The sequence below is a fragment of the Littorina saxatilis genome, linkage group LG4 (genome assembly GCF_037325665.1).
Source record: "Littorina saxatilis isolate snail1 linkage group LG4, US_GU_Lsax_2.0, whole genome shotgun sequence".
Lineage (NCBI taxonomy): Eukaryota > Metazoa > Mollusca > Gastropoda > Littorinimorpha > Littorinidae > Littorina > Littorina saxatilis.
Window position 1 is genome coordinate 69,959,893 of NC_090248.1, and position 20,725 is coordinate 69,980,617.

Consider the following 20,725-nt stretch of genomic DNA (forward strand, 5'->3'; position numbering starts at 1 on the left):
TTACCCACTAAGATATCGAAACAGCCATATGCACGAGCGAGTTTGTGTGCACGCATGCCGCTCAGGGGCACACATATTCGTCTCCCCTCCTGTAAACAAACACCCCGAATTCCCTACCCGCCCCAACCACCCATCCCCACCGTCCCATCCCCCGAAAAAGCGCACACCCATCCCCCATCCAACCCGAGAGCCCTCTCCCCCTTCACACACACATACACACTCAAACACACACACACACACACACACACACACACACACACACACACACATTCTTTAAAAATTGAGACTGGGCGTCATAGAGGAATATTGCGAGAGAATCGCCTCTGTAATACATGTAAAGTAATTGAAGATGAGCTACATTTTCTAGACAATTGCAAGAAATTTAACAATATTAGAAAAAAGTTAGTAGAAGAAGAAGTATCAAACTGTGACTTAAGGAAACCAAGCGATCTGTTATTTAAAAAAGACGAAAAAATTCAAAAATTGTTTGGAGCCTTTGTTTTTAATTGTTTCAATATTGAATGAAATAATTTGTACATTATTTATCCATTCATTTATTGTACAACTTGTGTCAATATCCTTAAGGGTTGATGACAATAAATTATATTCTATTCTATTCTATTCTATTCTATTCTACACACACACACACACACACACACGCACACACACACACGCGCAAACACACACACACTCTCACACACACTCACACACACACACACTCACACACACACTCACACACACACACACACACATACACACACACACACAGTCACACACCCACCCACACACACACACAAATACACACACACACACACGTACACACACACACCACACACATGCACACACACACACACACACACGTACACACACACCACACACACACACACACACCGACACACAGGTAGATTCACCATATCATTTCACCTTTCCTTTTTGCGAAAACTCTTTGTAACAGAAAGAAAACACTAACTTGGTCAGGCAACATGAAGACCGAGACGTCACAGGGCCGGGGCATGTCCAGTTTGAAGTCTCTGTCCAGCAGCACGGACAGGACATAGGCACTGACCACCCCCTTCTGCCGGTCAGCCCACCCTCCGCATTCTGCGATTCTGAGAATGATCATTAAAATGCTTGAGTGTGTTATATAAAATGTCCTTTTTTCCCACGTGTGGATCCATCTGGTGGATCCATCTTGCAAGCTACCGTGAATCCGTCCTTGCGTTTACTTAGTAAGAGCATCCTTCCACGTAGACACACGAAGAGACACCTTTCCAATTTTATGTAAATGTCGTGCCGAATTCACAAGTCAAGTCAAATACCGTAAAGTACCTTGTAAGCGCCCACCCCCCCTGTGCACCAATTCTGACCCAAAGTAGGGGGTGGGCGCTTACTAGGTACTACACCCTATGCACGAGCAGTTTTACGGCTGGAATTTACGGGTGTATGTCTGTATGTTTACTCCTATCAGAAATTGTGCGTGCTTCTCTCTGTTTACTATCTATCCTTCACACATACACACACAACACTCCAACCAGGCACAAAGACAAGAACACAGTTGTAGCCCTTTGCCCCTGCACCTCTATTGAAATAATCAATACAACATAAACATATTATTTCCCATTCATTCTACAAATCACTCTCACTCAACATGGAAGTTCTATTTCTGTTAACCTACAGAAAACTAGCTGCACAGAAATACACACATGTTACTTTCTCATCCCAGCCAGCAAGACATTAGCGGCCGATAATCGGCCGAACACCCTTCAAAAAGTCGGGCCGGTGACGTCAAAACATACGACGCGGGTGTTGGCCCGACTAACTTTTGCAAAGAGGCAACGAGGCGGCCGATAGGCGGCCGAACACCTGCACTATGGCGGCACGCATCCGGTCCGATGTTAATCGGCCCGATGACTTGTTTGACCTGCGGTCCGACACCTTATGCCGACATCGGGAAGATATCGATTTCAGCGGGAAGACATCGGGACGATGTCGGCATAAGGTGTCGGGCCGCAGGTCCAACAAGCCATCGGGCCGATTAACATCGGACCGGATGCGTGCCGCCATAGTACAGGTGTTCGGCCGCCTGTCGGCCTCCTCGTTGCCTCTTTGCAAAAGTTAGTCGGGCCAACACCCGCGTCGTATCTTTTGACGTCACCTGCCCGACTTTTTGAAGGGTGTTCGGCCGACTATCGGCCGCTAATGTCTTGCTGGCTGGGTGCAGCTACAGATACAGCAGTATGTACCACCACCACCCCCTCCCCCCCAAGTGTAACAGTGCAAAATTCACTTACAGCTACAGCAGTATAACCCCCCTCCCCCCAGTGTTACAGTGGAAAACAAACCTACAGATACAGCAGTGTGTACAACCCCCCCCCCCCCCCCCCCAGTGTAACAGTGCAAAACACATCAGCTACAGATACAGCAGTATGTAGAACCCCCCCGCCCCTACCGCCCTCACTGTAACAGTACAAAACACACCTACAGCTACAGATACAGCCGTATACACCCCCCCCCTATTACAGTATAAAACACACCTACAGCAACAGATTCAGCAGTATATACAACCCCCCAAGTGTAACAGTGCAAAAATTACTTACAGCTACAGCTACAGCAGTATGTACACCTCCCCTCCCCCTTAGTAACAGTGCAAAACACACCTACAGCTACAGCAGTATGTACACCCCCCCCCCCACCACGGTAACAGTACAAAACTCATTTACAGCTACAGATTCAGAATTATGTACATCCCCCTCCCCCCGCTGCCACCACTGTAACAGTACAAAACATACCTACAGCTTCAGATACAGCAGTATGTACAACACTCAAACGCCTTCCCCCGTGTAGAGTGCAAAACACACCTAGACCTACAGATACAGCAGTATGTTCAACCCCCCCCCCCTCCCCGCCTACTGTAACAGTACATAACACACCTACAGCTACATCAGTATGTACAAACCGCCCCCCCCCCCCCCAAGTGTAACAGTACAAAACACGCCTACAGCTACAGATAGATCAGTATGTACCCCCCCTCCCAAGTGTTACAATGCAATACCTACAGCTACAGATACATCAGTATGTACACCCCACCCCCCAAGTGTAACAGTGCAAACCACACTTACAGCTACAGATTCAGCAGTATGTACTCCACCCCCCCCCCCCCCCCTGTAACAGTGCAAAAATCACTAAGTTGTAACAGCTACAGCAGTATACCCCCCCTCCCCGTACAGCTACAGCAGTATAAACAAGAAGGGCAAAGCCCATACGACTCACATGCTTGACCTTTACATGACCTTGGCCTTCAGGGTCAAGGTCAAACAACTAAACCTAGCAATGACATCATATACTAAGAACTGCTTTACACATTTTTTCTACCAAAATACATGTGACCTTGACCCAAGGTCAAGGTCATCCAAGGTCATGCAACACAAAGCTGTTAATTCAAGACATAGGAAGTACAATGGTGCTTATTGGCTCTTTCTACCATGAGATATGGTCACTTTTAGTGGTTCACTACCTTATTTTGGTCACATTTCATAAGGGTCAAAGTGACCTTGACCTTGATCATATGTGACCAAATGTGTCTCATGATGAAAGCATAACATGTGCCACACATAATTTTTAAGTTTGAAACAGTTATCTTCCATAGTTCAGGGTCAAGGTCACTTCAAAATATGTATACAATCCAACTTTGAAGAGCTCCTGTGACCTTGAAGCAAGGTAAACCAAACTGGTATCAAAAGATGGGGCTTACTTTGCCCTATATATCATATATAGGTGAGGTATTCAATCTCAAAAACTTCAGAGAAAATGTGAAAAATGTGAAAAATAGCTGTTTTTTAGAACACATTTATGGCCCCTGCGACCTTGACCTTGAAGCAAGGTCAAGATGCTATGTATGTTTTTTGGGGCCTTGTCATCATACACCATCTTGCCAAATTTGGTACTGATAGACTGAATAGTGTCCAAGAAATATCCAACGTTAAAGTTTTCCGGACGTCCGGACGGACGACTCGGGTGAGTACATAGACTCACTTTTGCTTCGCATGTGAGTCAAAAATCACTAACAGCTACAGCAGTATGTACCCCCCCCCCTCCCCGTACAGCTACAGCAGTATATCATGCAGCTACAGATACAGCAGTATGTACCACCCCCCCCCCCCCCCCAAATGTAACAGTGCAAAATTCACTTACAGCTACAGCAGTACAACCCCCCCCCCCCCCTCCCCCCAGTGTTACAGTGGAAAACAAACCTACAGATACAGCAGTGTGTACAACCCTCCCCCAATCCAAGTGTAACAGTGTAAAAAACACCTACAGCTACAGCAGTATGTACACCCCCCCCCCCTCCCAACTGTAACAGCTCAAATCGCACCTACTGCTACAGATACAGCAGTGTGTTCAACCCCCCTCCCCCCCCCCCCCCCCCGTGTAACAGTGCAAAACACACCTACAGCTACAGATTATGAGATACAGCAGTATGTACAACCCCCCCCCCCCCCCACTGCAACAGTACAGAACTCATTTACAGCTACAGATTCAGAATTATGTACACCCCCCCTCCCCCCGCTGCCACCAATGTAACAGTACAAAACTTCCCTACAGCAGTATGTACAACACTCCACCGCCTTCCCCCGTGTAGAGTGCAAAACACACTTAGAGCTACAGATACAGCAGTACATGTTCAACCCCCCCCCCCCCCCCCTGTGTGCAAAACACACCTACAGCTACATATACAGCAGTATGTTCAACCCCCCCCCCCCTACTGTAACAGTACATAACACACCTACAGCTACAGATACATCAGTATGTACAACCGCCCCCCCCCCCCAAGTGTAACAGTACAAAACACACCTCCAGCTACAGATTCAGCAGTATGTACACCCCCCCCCCCCCTCCCCAGTGTTACTGTGCAAAACACATCTACAGCTACAGATTCAGCAGTATGTACACCCCCCCCCCCCCCCAAGTGTGCATCAGTGCAAAACACACCACCAGCTACAGATAGATCAGTATACTTGTACCCCCCCCCCCCCCCAAGTGTTACAATGCAATACACACACCTACAGCTACAGATACATCAGTATACATACACCCCACCCCCCAAGTGTAACAGTGCAAACCACACTTACAGCTACAGATTCAGCAGTATCATGAGTATGTACTCCACCCCCCCCCCCCCCACTGTAACAGGACAAAACACCTACATCTACATATACAGATACAGCAGTATGTACTCCCCCCCCCCCCCCCCCCCCCACTGTATAACAGCAAAACTAACATTAAAGCAAGAAAAACCAAAATCACTTACTCGCTGGATCCGTCGGTTGACCTCGAGTTGACGTTAACAGCTTGAACACACCTGTAGGTTTCCATCCGTCCTTGCATGGCTACACAATTTTAACTTGTCAACTATCACCGCCACCACGTGGCACTGGGACCAGCACTCAGATTGAGATCCCGAGGCGACATTCGTCTCGGATAACATATCATCAATGTGCTGTACAACATTCGCAAGAATGTCTCTTCTTTCGATATTAACTTGAACTAAGAAAACAAATAAACTTCGGTCACGCGGGAAAGTAGCAGCTAGCCGGCCATGTTCACACTCAATCTTGTTTGTACCGTAAGGAAAGCTATAAGAGTATTTCAAGTATATATGATGGCGTATTTTTAAAATGTAAAACTCATGGTTTGAGCTCATGCTGTATTTGATTGCAAATATACAAACAAAACTTACAATTAATTACCCTACTCCTATGTGAAAAAGTCAACAAATATGAATAATTTAGTTTCGCATTTGCAGAGTCATGTCACGCCGTTCCCGACGCTTGAACAGGGGACGTAACAAATGTTAAAATAATGATAATAAATTCAAGTTGTTATCTCCCGTAACTCTGCATATTTTTATCGACAGCAACATTGCGTCGGGCCGATGTCGGGGTTTATTACGTACATTTGCCGAGTTTTACACACAGGCAAACTATATCGGCGCGACAACGGACGTCGACACACGACATTTGACGACGTCACCCGACTGAAATCGTCAGTCGGCCGACGAAAGCTTGCTAGCTGGGATGCAGTCTATAATTCACGTCACAGTGCACACACGTAGAACACTTCAAGCTTTGTTCCATGAGAGCCCGTCTGTCTCACTACACACGAAGTCATTGTCTCAAGCAATACTTCTGTCAATATTCACTTCTGTTACACACAGATCAACAAACCACGAACGCTCTACGTCTCGTGTTTGTTTACTTGGGGAACGTATCTCTGCACAGCTATCTCGCTGGTTGCTTTTCCCAGTCGTACTCACACATTCAGTGGTACGTACTGATCCACCCCACCCACGCAAACTGTCTTCGCGTGGTGGAATGGGACGGGGTCCCCGTTCTACAGCGCTTCACGCTGTCTCCCTCCTGCGCTCCCACAGCTCACGGCTCGGGACGTAAGGGCGGAACCTCCCGTCTCGTATCCCCACTCCGCGACCCACTCGGCCCGGGATGCTAAAATACACAAGTTTAAACTACCATAAGTCTCCATACTCGAATAAACTTTTCTACTCAATAATACTGCCGTTCTACCGTCAACTAACTTATGCGGTTACAGTATATACACCCGCTTACTCATAAGCGACTTCATTTCCGAAAAACATGTAAACATTCCCTTTTCAACAATGGCTGACATCAGCGCACGCTTTTCAGCCAATTCGCACATGACTCTCCCGGTCATTTCTCAAGTCAATATTTCCGAGCAAAATAATATCTCCGAGCAAAATATTAATTCAATAAATACCTGTAAACACAGCAGTTGAATCCAACGATTCAATACCGCGGCACGAGTCCAACGACCTCTAGTGCCCGGTGAGAAACTTTACCCAACAGGAGACCCGTCTTCTCCCTTCAGTGGTCTGTCAAGCTCTGTTTGTCCCACGGTCTACAAAACACGACCTCAGTCAATACTCTTCTTTGATTGGTCATATCTCACACGTGACAGTACTGCACTGCACCAGTGACATTATTTCACCGTGCGGTGCCTACTCAAAGTTCGTGGCCCATGAAACTTTGTACACCTGCGTCACATAACTCCAATATACATTATGTGCAAATCCGTTTGTCACAAGCAGTTTTCAGTAAGAAATGTAATATTTGATCACTTCGTAATCATATCTTCTTTCTTTTTTCATCTTCCATTGTTTTTCTTGTTTGTATTGTCATTAGAAGAGCTTGGGGAGACAAAATTATGTCGTCGCATCCTTTTCTTGTTTGCAGAGATGCCGCTGTCGGCATCACTGTGTCTCTGATTCCTTTGAACAAGGGGTACGTCTTCTGGATATGGGCAGCAGTCTATTTTACTTGGCCAAAGACTGTTTTCGGCAGAAAGAGAGAGACTGAGAGAGAGAGAGAGAGAGAGAGAGAGAGAGAGAGAGAGAGAGAGAGAGAGAGAGAGAGAGAGAGAGAGAAAGAAATCAGAGAGAGAGAGATCAGAGAGAGAGAGAGATCAGAGAGAGAGAGAGAGTTCAGAGAGAGAGAGAGCTTCTTCTTTTCCTCTCCGGCCTGGTGACGTAACAGGGTATCGCGATTCTCTCGCCATTCTCGTATCCTTTTTATATTTAGTCAAGTTTTGACTAAATATTTTAACATCGAGGGGGAATCGAAACGAGGGTCGTGGTGTATGTGCGTGTGTGTGTGTGTGTGTGTGTGTGTGTCTGTCTGTGTGTGTGTGTGTGTGTAGAGCGATTCAGACTAAACTACTGGACCGATCTTTATGAAATTTGACATGAGAGTTCCTGGGTATGAAATCCCCGAACGTGTTTTTCATTTTTTTGATAAATGTCTTTGATGACGTCATATCCGGCTTTTCGTGAAAGTTGAGGCGGCACTGTCACGCCCTCATTTTTCAACCAAATTGGTTCAAATTTTGGTCAAGTAATCTTCGACGAAGCCCGGACTTCGGTATTGCATTTCAGCTTGGTGGCTTAAAAATTAATTAATGACTTTGGTCATTAAAAATCTGAAAATTGTAAAAAAAAATAAAAATTTATAAAACGATCCAAATTTACGTTTATCTTATTTTCCATCATTTGCTGATTCCAAAAACATATAAATATGTTATATTTGGATTAAAAACAAGCTCTGAAAATTAAATATATAAAAATTATTATCAAAATTAAATTGTCGAAATCAATTTAAAAACACTTTCATCTTATTCCTTGTCGGTTCCTGATTCCAAACACATATAGATATGATATGTTTGGATTAAAAACACGCTCAGATAGTTAAAACAAAGAGAGGTACAGAAAAGCGTGCTATCCTTCTTAGCGCAACTACTACCCCGCTCTTCTTGTCAATTTCACTGCCTTTGCCATGAGCGGTGGACTGACGATGCTACGAGTATACGGTCTTGCTGAAAAATGGCATTGCGTTCAGTTTCATTCTGTGAGTTCGACAGCTACTTGACTAAATATTGTATTTTCGCCTTACGCGACTTGTTCTATCTACCCCAAACTCACTTGCTGTTTGCGACACATTTCCATTGGCGTTATTATCCAAATAGTCAAGAGCTGACAGCTTAAATGCAACGGTGTACGATTTGATCCGCGGCATCTTGTAATCATTGACTTGCAGGCGTTTGATAGGGTTTGCAAGCAAGGGAAATCATTCACAAAACTAGCAGATCAAGTGCGGAATTTTTATTTCCCCTGATTTCAATGGTGTAAAGTGGGGGGTGGGCGCTTACAAGGTACTATACCCTATGCACGGTTTTGGACTAAAAGTGGGGGGTGGGCGCTTACTCGATACTGGGCGCTTACAAGGTACTTTACAGTATATTTCCAGAAACCCCATGGGGGTACATGAAAAAGAAAAAAAAATACAACAAGAAGGGCAAAGCCCATACGACTCACATGCTTGACCTTGACCTTTACATGACCTTGACCTTCAGGGTCAAGGTCAAATAACTAAACCTAGCAATGACATCATACACTAAGAACTGCTTTACACATTTTTCCTACCAAAATACATGTGACCTTGAGTAAGAAGTGTTTCGGCTTCGTACGGACTATACCATCATCCAGGACTTGTGTGTATTATTCGGAGAACGTATCAGAGCCGAGGACATGTGTTGTGAACAGCGATTCTCAGTGATGAAAGTGTAGTGTGTGTAATGCCGGACTGTGTTCTTCTTCAACTTTCGGAATGGCAAGGAGGTATTTTGTGAGATGTTTTATGATTTGATATCCATGTACTGATGATTTGATTCAATAGCGAAATGTTTGAAATGTTCATTCGTTTTGTGCCATGTTTGTTGTTCAAGAGCGTGTTGTCACCATCCCTTATGAATGTGCCGATATGGACGTGTGTGAATGTTGGTGCAGACATGAGCGTTTGAGCGAGTGAATTTAGAAGCCCCGTGCATGAAAAAGTCATTACCGGACAACGAAATCAGCAAACATAGAAATTCCTTGTCATACACATCGATCTGATCAAGGTAATAATGTTAGCACTTTTTTTTTAAAATTTATTTCACAGTTATTTGTTATTTTTTTGAGGAAATTATAATGCAATTCACCGATTTTAAAAAAAACATGATTCCAATTGTCTCCCTTGAACAAATTTGTTTGTACAAAATTTGTTACTTACTTTTTTTTTTCAAGGCTATATCAAGGAAAATTCTTTTTGAACTGATTGTGGGACCGTGCACAAGCTGACAGACTTGAACTCAAAAGTTGCAGAAGATTCTTGGCTGCGACTTTTGAGTTCAAGCCGATCAGTTTGTGCACAGTCCCAAGATATGTCTATAATTATTTATTTATCACTTAAAATAAAATACAGTTTTTCTTTTAATTAAACTGTAGATATGTCAAAGACTGTTTTGAATAATTTTGGGGGGTAATTTTCTTTAAGCAATAACTCAAGTGAATGCACAAATTGTGTACTCAAGGGTCGGTACAAGGGAGACAATTTGAAGCCATTTTAAAAAACAAAGCAGTATATTGCATAATAATATCCTTCAATTATAACAAGAAATAAGGAATAAACGTCTCTTGACATGTTGTCTACCTAATCATCTTAATCGCATTTATTTAAAGTGGGAATCGTTATGTTCGTAAGCTCACATACAATCATTTATGAAACAAACTCAGACCAGACCAGAGATTTGATTGATAATGGGCCCTTTATTCTATACAGTACCAGAGTAAATTATATAAACCATTACATAACAAAATAAGCTTCTTGCTCTTTGGAGTGATGTGGCCTTTGGCAGCTCATCAACCCAGTAATGTAGACCTGCCTTTTTTTACGAAGTAGGTACATGCATACCGAAAGATCACCATATGTGTAAAACCATACTGCAGTGTCATTTTTCAGTAGAGAATCAACAGAAAAAGAGCGTGTGTTCTCTTTCATCTTCATGTTGTCTTTCTTCAAGCCAGAAACATCTTCAGTCAGACGATTAATCACAGAGGCCTGTTATGTAATTATCATCTGCAGCTCTGCCAACTTGAGGTAGTCTGTGTTCCAATAACAATACCCTCACATGTAGTCGTGTCCCTCTTTGCAAAGGCATGATCTGGCCCTGGTCCTAAGCTCTCACTAGATGCGGAGGGCAAAGGAATGGCTGCTTCTGTAAATACAAAATCAAATGTATACATTAGCAATAGAATTAGCATCAATGATCTTGTTATCAGATTACACATGCATCACACTCACAGCATTTAAGCATGAAAATACATGAGGGAAATAACTCCTGAAATTGAAAAAAAACTTAGGGGTGCGGGAGATGCTCCCCGGAAATTATTTTGGAGTGTTCTATGCAAAATCAAAATTGTAGAAATCTAGTGCTATTTTTGTTGTTGCATCAATTCAATGGTACATTTCTGGGAATAAAAAAAATGATTCAGCATGAGCTTTATCGATGTCTTGAAAACTGCATCACTATCTGTGAAATTATTCCATTGTACAAAAATAAAGGCTCTCAAGCTGACCCCACAAATTATAGAGAAATTACTATACTCAGCTGCTTCGGAAAACTTTTCAGTGCAATTTTAAATGATAGGTTATCAAACTTTTTGGAGAGTAATAACAAATTAGCTCAAGAACAAACAGGTTTCCGCACAGGTTTTTCAACACTAGACCATGTTTTTACTTTGCATTGTATATTAAATTTTTGTCAACAAAAAGAAGCGACTGTTTTGTGCATTTGTAGACTATGAAAAAGCGTTTGATAAAGTTCGCCGTGCATTTTTATGGGAGAAATTAGTTAGTTCTGATGTTAATGGGAAGTTTTTAAAAACTGTAAGAAATTTGCATGAAAATGCCAAGTCTTGCGTTAAAGTTAATAGTGAATGTTCTGGATATTTTCCCAGTTTGTGTGGAGTTAGACAAGGGGAAAACTTGTCACCGTTGTTTTTTGCTCTATTTTTAAATGATCTAAAGCCTTTTCTGTTGGAAAACAGTAATGGTTTACAATCTATGTCAAGAGAGGCTATTGTGGCTGGAATGGATGATACTGATGTAAATGCTTTGTTTCAAATGTTTTTATTACTGTATGCGGATGATACTGTGATCTGCTCAGAGTCTGAAAAAAACCTGCAAGAATGTTTAAACAAAATGCACGAATACTGTTTAAAATGGCGTCTAAATATTAATGTAAACAAAACGAAAGTTATAGTTTTTTTTCCAGAGGTAAAATTAGAAATAAACCACTGTTTACGTACAATGGCAATTTAATCGAAGTAGTGTTTGATGTAATGTACTTGGGCCTTAAGATTAATCATAATAATACATTTTCAGTCGCACAGAAGAATCTATATGATCGTGCCTCAAGGGCAATGTTTGTTCTTTTGCGCACTTGTAGACAATTGTCACTGCCTGTGGACATACAAGTTGACCTGTTCGATAAAATGATTGCTCCAATTTTATTGTATGGATGTGAAGTATGGGGTTTTGGTTCCTGTGAACTTGCTACTAAACTTCAATTGCGTTTTTATAAAATTGTTTTCAAACTAAAAAAACCAACTCCAAATGCTATGATATTTGGTGAACTTGGAAGATATCCACTAGATGTTAATATGAAATGTAGAATGCTTTGCTATTGGTATAAACTGATTAGTCCTATTCATAAAAATAAATTTTCAAGTATTGTGTATTGCTTTACTTATAAATTGTATATCAACAAGATGATTGAATCCAAGTACTTATGTTTCATTGAAAAATCCTTAAATGAAATTGGTCTCTCTGGCCTTTGGACTTCTCAAGAAAATATTCAATACTCAAGCACATGGTTTAAAAAGAAAGTAAAAAGAAGCTTATATGACCAGTATATCCATAAATGGTTTACAGAAATTGGAACAAAAAATATAATTTGGAATTATCGAATGTTCAAAGATATTTTTGCATGTGAAGACTACGTCACAACCCTGCCATATCAGCAATGTGTTTCAATGATGAAGTTTAGAACATTAAACAACAATTTGCCTGTACAGAAAGAACGTTATCTTAACATCCCGAGGTCAGAAAGAACTTGCACCAAATGTGTATCGCATGACATAGGTGATGAATTCCATTATTTATTTGTCTGTGATTTTTTCAAAGAAGCAAGAGCTGAGTTGTTACCACCTTACTATTGGAAAAAACCTAATGCACTTAAATTTAAAAAGTTGTTTGCTACTAAGAAAAAGAAATTGCTAAAGAATATTTTGGACTTTATTAATAGAATTTGTAACAGTTTTTCATAATTTTTTAATTTTTTTTATTATTTTATTTATTTATTATATTAGCATATATCATGATTGTATTGATTGTATTTATTGTTCAAAATGCCCCCATGGGTTATGGACTAATAAAACTTGAACTTGAACTTGAACTTGTATCAAGTAACCTCCTTAATCTTCTCGATTCAAGAGTCGGTTGATTGAATGCACGCGGCTTGTCGAGATCTTGTTTGTTTGTTTTCTAAAATCTTGCTTTTGTTTCGTGACCCTTCCTATGCATCCGTTTTGGGCTGCCGATTCATTTTAAATTTCTTATACACTGATGTAGGAAGACAATTTGAAGTCAGCAGATCATAAATTGATAAAAACAAACAAAGCTTACTTGGCTCTGATCGAGTCTCTTCCAGATCCGATGATATTTTCAGCGTTGACACTGGGGGGGTGGAAGCAAAACCGCTTGCTTGTCGTCGGTCTTCAGCGGACAAAGTCACGTCTCCGACCAGTACCTTGTCCTTCTGCTAGAGTCACTTGTTCTTGATGTTCTCTCAAATCCAAGATTAAGGGTGGGTACGAAGTCAACGGAGTTGGCATCGTTGAAAGCCGTGCCATTGCCAGACACGAAGTGACGCGAGCAGACTTTTCTGTTTTCAATGGCACGACAAACCCCTGTCGTCGGATTGCTTACACCCATCGCGTCCTTCGCTGTTACGCCTTCGCACTTGCACCCATCGGAAAGCCATACAATGACAAAATCTGTTCACCGTATTTCTCTTTCTTCATTCCACTGTTGCACTTGCAGTTCTAAACACAACAGTTTGCCTCGTCGTCTCCGCACTTTACTTTGCACCAAGCCTCGTTGTCGATTTTTCCTTTTGCCCCTTAGTTCCGGTAGATCTGACAATAAACTTCACAGCGCATGCGCCAAAATTTAAGTGAAAAAGGTCTATTACTCTATCAGACACAGCATTGGAGATAACCCGGTTTCAGTATTGTTTCACAATAGACGTGGAGCTGAATACCAACACTCAAATCTGTTTTTGACAAACACCACACATCACTTACTTTCCCAAGAGATGATACTCATGACGTGACTGTTGTTTTCTGGAAGGCAATTTTGTTATTGTGATGTTCAAGTTGTTTATGGTACAGTTGTGGAAAGTAGGCAGAACTTGCATTGTCGTGGATGGTGGCATGTCAGGTTCATTTTCTGCACTGAGGAAGAAATGCATATCTTCAAAGGACATGTCGAAACTACTTGCCCCGCGCACATCGACTCGGCCGGTGGCTGTGTGTTCGACAGAGCTGAGTGAACTTGGAGTTGTGTGTTGCCTGCAATATGCTGATGGGAGGGTGTCTCCCATGTTCATGTTTTGTTCAGCTGAAGTGTGTTGGTATTCGATCGGAGTTAAAAGTCGTCTTTTGTTTTCAATTTCTTCCCGAGATAGATCTGCAAATCGCTTCATTTTTACAGTTTTGCAGACGTGTGTTTTGATCTGTGGGTTAATCTGCGTGTCCCAAATATGAAGTAAGTAGTTCCTTTGAAGTTTCGGTTAACCTGAAACGCCCAAAATAATATGAAGTTTTGTAGGCCTCTGACGTCACATGGCTCAAAGAAGGGAAATCCAATGTCCAATCGATACATTACCTGCTATTCCGTCAGGCTGAGTTAGACATCAGCTAATCGAGTATGGAAGAAAACTCTGTCACACGACCAAGTCGGAATAGCATTTATGTCTCACAGCTTCAACAGAGGAGAGAACAAACACGTTTTGCGTACTCAAGCTTGACAAACCTAAACACAGGAGCAGCCATTGTCGAGAGATCTACTTTTTGACGGAAGTGACCGAACAACTATGAATGACGTCTCGGTATATGTGAATGACGTCACAGTCATAGTCACAGTCTGTATCTTTTGAAGCATCGCATTCTTCATGATGTCTTTCTGTGTCTGCATCCGCGAAATGTTTGTTCATTCCGGGATCTTTGTCATCTATGTTCAGAACTCTGTCCTTCTAGTTTCAGACTAACAGGCCTCCTGAGCTAGCCACTTTCCAAGGGCAGCTAAATTCGCGTATGGAAACAGTAAGTACAGGTCTGTCGTCTGGGATGCCGTTTTCAGTATTCTGAGCGTTGAAGAATGTGTAAAGAGAAGAAACGATAACAGCAGGAGAAATAAAAGTCGTGTGTTAATTTTTTGGCTTTTGGAGGGACGATTTCGAGTTTGAATCCGTTCTTGCCATGCTCCCAAAGCGTGTAAATAGAGAATACTATATGGCTTGCTGTGTCGTACCAGATTTACACGAGTTGTTTTTTTAAATATTGAACTGCGAGCGAGTTGTTTTTTTAAATATTGAACTGCGAGCGAAAGCGAGCTGTTTACTATTTGAAAAAGCAACGAGTGTAAATCTGGTACGACACAGCAAGCCATGTAGTATTCTGTTTATCCTACATACTGTACTTACGTGTATTTTACTGAAAATGTCCTGCAGTCGAGGCAGCTAAATTGAAGACGCTTGTTTTGGAACTTCGATCTCTTCTAAAGCCTCGTGCAATTTATTACGTCAAAGCAAAGAAACGTCACTCTGAAAGTGTGGCGTGACGTGTTAGTTCTGAAGATTCATGGAGGGTAATTAGCGAGCGCAAATTTTGTAATGACGTTTGTCTCGGTGACTTAGGCACCATGAGCAGTGGAAAAACAGGTCCCTGCCAGACTTGCTTGACATGACCTCATTTACATGATATACACACGTGTGATTTGTCTCTCTCACGTAAGCCCTATGTAGGATAACATACAATCTTGCACACGTTTGCTTTAGTAGTGGCAAAGATTGAAAGCGTGTGACATTTGGTCTTTTTCATTATCCTCCATGGTGACGAATAAGCAACTGGTGAAAACTCGACTGGAAATATTGGACCTAGGCTTTCCATTGTGACATGCACTCACACTTACGTGAAATTCAAACTGTGGTAAACACTATGTCAGAAATATATTATTTTGCATTGCGAACCATCACTCATAATCGCAAAATAAAATGTACATTCATTTCAAAGCTCACTTGATTGAATGTCAGTTACTATATTCACACCATGAAATGTCAACACTTTGTCTTTAAAAAATGTTCTCACCGTCATCCAAGAGGTAATGTGTATTGCCTGAAGCAATTCAGACAATAAGCGTAATTTTGAGAGTCAAATTTTAGGCATTACGTGTAATGCCTGGTGGTCATATACACATAAACTAGTTCCGTTGAAAAAAATAAAATATAAAATAACTTGTTTTACAATGTGGAAATCAAATCTCCAAAATAATCCTTCTCGTTCATTCCTACGTAACATTACGTGGGAATAAAGAACCCTGCAATCAGCTGTCTATATCATTATTTTTTTCCTCCCCTTTCAACACCTGTTTAAAATTCTTTTGAAATACCTTTTATCAAGTGAATTAAATTTAACAATATTTTTTTTATTTGTTGTTGAAAATAAAAGTTGAACTGTTATTACATTTGGATTTTTGTGATATTTGAGTGGGATACATTTTTTTCTTAATTCGTTAAAGAAGCTGCAGTTAAACACATAGTGGAATTCGTCACCAATATCGCCATTATTGCCTTTTGTACACACTCTTTCCTTCGGTATTATATTTATAAATCTTCCTGTCTGAATTGGCAGCTTGTGGTTTAGCGTTCTAAAGCGCAAAAATATTATTCTCAAATTGTGTGGGAGTACTCTTAAATAATTTTCGAACATAAATGTCTGTTTGTAAAGCCGATAATTATAAAACATCTCACTGGAATTTAAATCGGAAAACCACATCTGTACATATTGGTCTTTCAAACATTGAAATGTTTTTAGTTTGAACCAGTGGTTAGAACAACTCGGAATTGCCGAATTCGCGGAATAGGCAACATTTTTGCCCATTTCGCGTAATCGGGAGCGTTTTGCCGAAAATGCGTAAAGGCTCCTAAAATGTGTCAATTTCGCAAAAATGACAGCCAGTCTGTTACTTTTTTTGTCACCAGAACATTACATTAACATTACTTGACCTCCCTATTTTGTTTTTTCATGGTCAAGTTTCAAGTTTCAAGTTTTATTTATTCCAATAAAACCCCGTGAGGGTACATGGAAAATTAAAAAACACAATAAAAACACATTTCATTCAACACCAAATAAAAGGAACTAAAACAAAAAGAAATCAGACTATGTACAGAAAAGGGAGTTGAGGGGTGAGGGAGAGCAAAAACAATACAAGAAACAATTCAACAATAATAATAATAATAATAATAATAATAATAATAATAATAATAATAATAATAATAATAATAATAATAATAATAATGTTGGTCTGTGTCGAGCATAACTCCGGTAATGCACAAAAACTACACTTTTTGACATAACTTGCCATAACTTATCGATTATTGCAACATGTATCCATTCGAGTATCTAGCTGTCTAAGTGTGATGATATCCCAGGCATTTGAGAACTATAAAGCCCAAAACGGGCTGCCGATTTCGCAAAATCGGCACATTTTACAAGCCTTTGCGCGTTTTCGGCAAAACGTTGCCGATTTCGCGTAATGGGCAGCGTTTTGCCGATTACGTGAAATGGGCTAAAATGTTGTCGATTTCGCGAATTCGGCAATTACGTGAATTCGGCACGACATAAACATGATTAATAGGCAAACATTTGTTTTGATCAAGTCTTACCTTTTTAATAAAATGTAAATGTCTACATGATAACGCTTCAATGTTATACCTAAACTCAAGAACACAACTACGTTCTGTGCGTTGTAGAATATTTCGTAACTGTCACCTGTGACACGGCTGTGATTGTTTGGCTTGACCTTTAGTTGGATGAGACTCTTATTCCGAATACAAAATTGAAGAAATATTGTGGCGTTGAAAAAACCTTTTGAGATAAAGATAGAAAGACGACTGAGAGAGAGAGAGAGAGAGAGAGAGAGAGAGAGAGAGAGAGAGAGAGAGAGAGAGAGAGAGAGAGAGAGAGAGAGAGAGAGAGAGAGAGAGAGAGAGGAGGTGAGGGAGTGAGGAAGGGAGGGAGGGAGGGAGAGAGAGAGAGACAGAGAGACAGAGAGACAGAGAGACAGAGAGAGAGGTTCATAACCTACCTGCAAGCATACAGAATTGTGCGCCGTTTCTGTCTAGATTCGCCGGCATTGTCAACGGAAGCATTACTTCTTGGCGGCAACTTTTCACTTATATCTACTCGCTCGTGTGCTACACGTATCCCAGGCAGAGTAGAATTCACAGGTCCTGGGACTGAAGTCTTCACACGATTCTCTGTCTTGACATTATCGTGGTTGCTGGAGGGCACGATTGTCAAGATGTTGGTGTGGAGGAAGACCAGACAAACACCAACGAAAGCTGTTGCACACAGAATCCCCCTAACCTGCAACGAAACACTGTTTTGATGGTGAACATGTTTAACATAGCAAAATACAGCGGACCCCTCCTGTTAAGACCCCACAATTTACGACTCACCTTGTAAGACCTTGTCTTTCGCATGTTGTATTCATTAGTCCTGTTACTGTGCCCCATCTTACGACTCGCCTTGTAAGTAGAGGTTACATTGGCGGATCATGAGACCATTATCTTTAATAATCACTGAGACGAGGTGTGTAACCTCTTTATTCCTCCTTTCTTCAGTTATTCAAAGAAAACAGGAGTTTTTGTGCGAAAGTGTGATCGAATCCGAATCACTCAACCAGTCAACCTGCGCAGGCGATCGATTAATGCGCGGTTGTATAGTTCCGTGCAAATCATTCCATTCTGTTAACACTTCTTGTCAGTTTCCCTGTTTTGGACTAAATTCAAGTACACAGATATGCTGTTATTCTGCTGTGGCGGTAAAGGCAGATTATTGTGTGTTCTGTTTATGTTTTAGTATCGCTTAGGATAATGTCCTTTCGTCAAATGGGACTAGCAGACGAACTTTTGCACCCGTGTTCCAACGTTAATTACTGTATGAAGTTCAGTTTTCTGGGGAAAATAGTGTATGAAACCGCTTTATGTTGTTTAAATTGATGAGATGTGTGCATTTGGTTGCGTGTGATCTGTTTATAAAATGAAATATTGTTGAAAACTGACCGTCGGATTGCAGTCAGTGTTGTCGAAGAAACTGAGTGAAAAGAAGGGGAACTACTCTTGTCGCTAGACAAAGTATGAGTTACTTGCCTTGGTAATTTGCTTGTGACGAACGTTTGTGCACGGCAGATCTAGATTCAGAAAACAACCGAACTCATGGATTTTATATGGAGATTCATGTGTTCAGGCCTGTAGTTGTTAATTTAATTGCGGTATGTTTGTATTGTTTGCTCCAGAGATGTATACTTCGTACGTATAGAACGTTCGAAACTTTTCAGTCGCAAAAGTAGTACCGAAACAGAACAGCTTCTCAACCCATTGCACTTGATGCCATACCCACACCACTGCTTTTTGAGAATCTTGATGTGTTGTTGCCAACTCTTACTCAAATTGTCAATGATAGCCTGTTATCTGGTGTTTTTCCATCATTGTTCAAAACTGCACTTGTCAAACCACTTCTCAAAAAACCTAGTCTTGATGTCAATATTTTGAAAAACTATCGTCCTGTATCTAATTTATCATTCTTGTCCAAAGTTTTTGAAAAGGTAGTTTTGAAGCAGCTGTTGTCATATTTGAACACCCATGATTTGATCTCGCACTCTCAGTCCGCTTATCGCCCTTCTCATTGTACTGAGACAGCCCTACTTAAAGTAATCAGTGACATTCTGTCTGCTCTGGATGGTGGTGATGTGTCAGTGCTTACCCTACTTGACCTTTCTGCAGCGTTCGACACGATTGATCATGTCACGCTTCTCCATAGACTTCAGACTCTGTACGGCATCTCCGGTCCACCGCTGGCATGGCTCGAGTCCTATCTCATTGGCAGGACTCAGGCTGTGCTTGTCGATGGCCAGATGTCTGCTCCAGCCCCACTTTCTTTCGGCGTTCCTCAAGGTTCAGTACTCGGTCCCATCCTTTTCATCATGTACACTACGCCCCTCTCCACACTGATTCAAAACCATTCTGTCTTAAATCAGTCTTTTGCTGATTACACCCAACTGTATAAACCCAGTCCCCCTGCAGAGACACATTCCGCCATCCAGACCATTCAGACATGCATCACTGATGTTACATCTTGGATGATCGATAACAAACTTAAGCTGAATGATGATAAGAGAATGAAACGGAAGGACACCCCAAAAGCGCTGATTGGCTGGTGCCTTTCTCCGGAGAAACAAAAATAATAGAAACGTGTAATCCTGTCTCAGCTCCACGCACACCTCTTTCTCCACTCATTCTCCCTTCTACGCCTGTCCTACTCTGTGTGTGCGATGGCTCACGTTCGGTTCAATGTGGGTGCAGCTATGACTGGATCTAAACCGAACTGCGTGTGTTTGGGGTCGATGTTATTTTGGCACACGTCTTTTCATACGTGACTTTGCTTTTGACTTTGAACAAATCGAGATTGGTTTGGGTTGTAAATCACACACAAACACAGGGGCGGCACTCTTATCTTTGAACGTTTGCATCATATATTTTGAGTCTGACACTTTGTACTTGACTTTCTGTTAATAAATAATATTTCTTCGATAATGTCAAATTCAGAAATACATGATGCAAACGTTCAAATATAAAAGAGTCAACCGGCAATCTCAGTACAGTGCAATAGTTTCTGGCGTGCCACCTCTCAGGTACGTTACAGAATGCTCCCCGCAAACACCCGTTGCCTAGACCATTCTCGGCGAGCGGTCGCCATTGTTACGCTTCAGTGACCCCAGACAATGGTATTCGTACCGAGCGCTTGCTAACGCTCGCGAGCGCCACAACAAAACTATGCGTTGCCTAGAAAACGTTCGCAAACGTTCTGTGGCGCTCTGCCTATGCAACGCACCCCAGGCGAATTCGATAACCGTTCGGCTACGGAATCAGACAACAAATTCTCGCCACTGTAACAAGACGCTAGCACGCTTTC

The 20,725-nt window shown here is 41.6% G+C and overlaps 1 protein-coding gene across 4 annotated transcripts in view; it reads right to left on the reverse strand.

Moving 5' to 3' along the window:
- The window catches only part of LOC138965508 (uncharacterized), a 116,526-nt gene that overhangs the window by 38,428 nt on the left and 57,373 nt on the right, over nt 1-20,725 (reverse strand). For 2 of the 4 annotated variants that reach the window (XM_070337689.1, XM_070337690.1), the window contains exons 2-3: nt 17,838-18,118; nt 971-1,109 (exon numbers count right to left, since the gene is read on the reverse strand). In XM_070337689.1, the coding sequence (XP_070193790.1) occupies nt 971-1,109; nt 17,838-18,118 (420 nt within the window). Of the gene's footprint in view, nt 1-970; nt 1,110-5,308; nt 7,142-17,837; nt 18,119-20,725 lie in introns of those variants that run through there. The other 2 variants (XM_070337691.1, XM_070337692.1) reach the window with 2 other exon arrangements.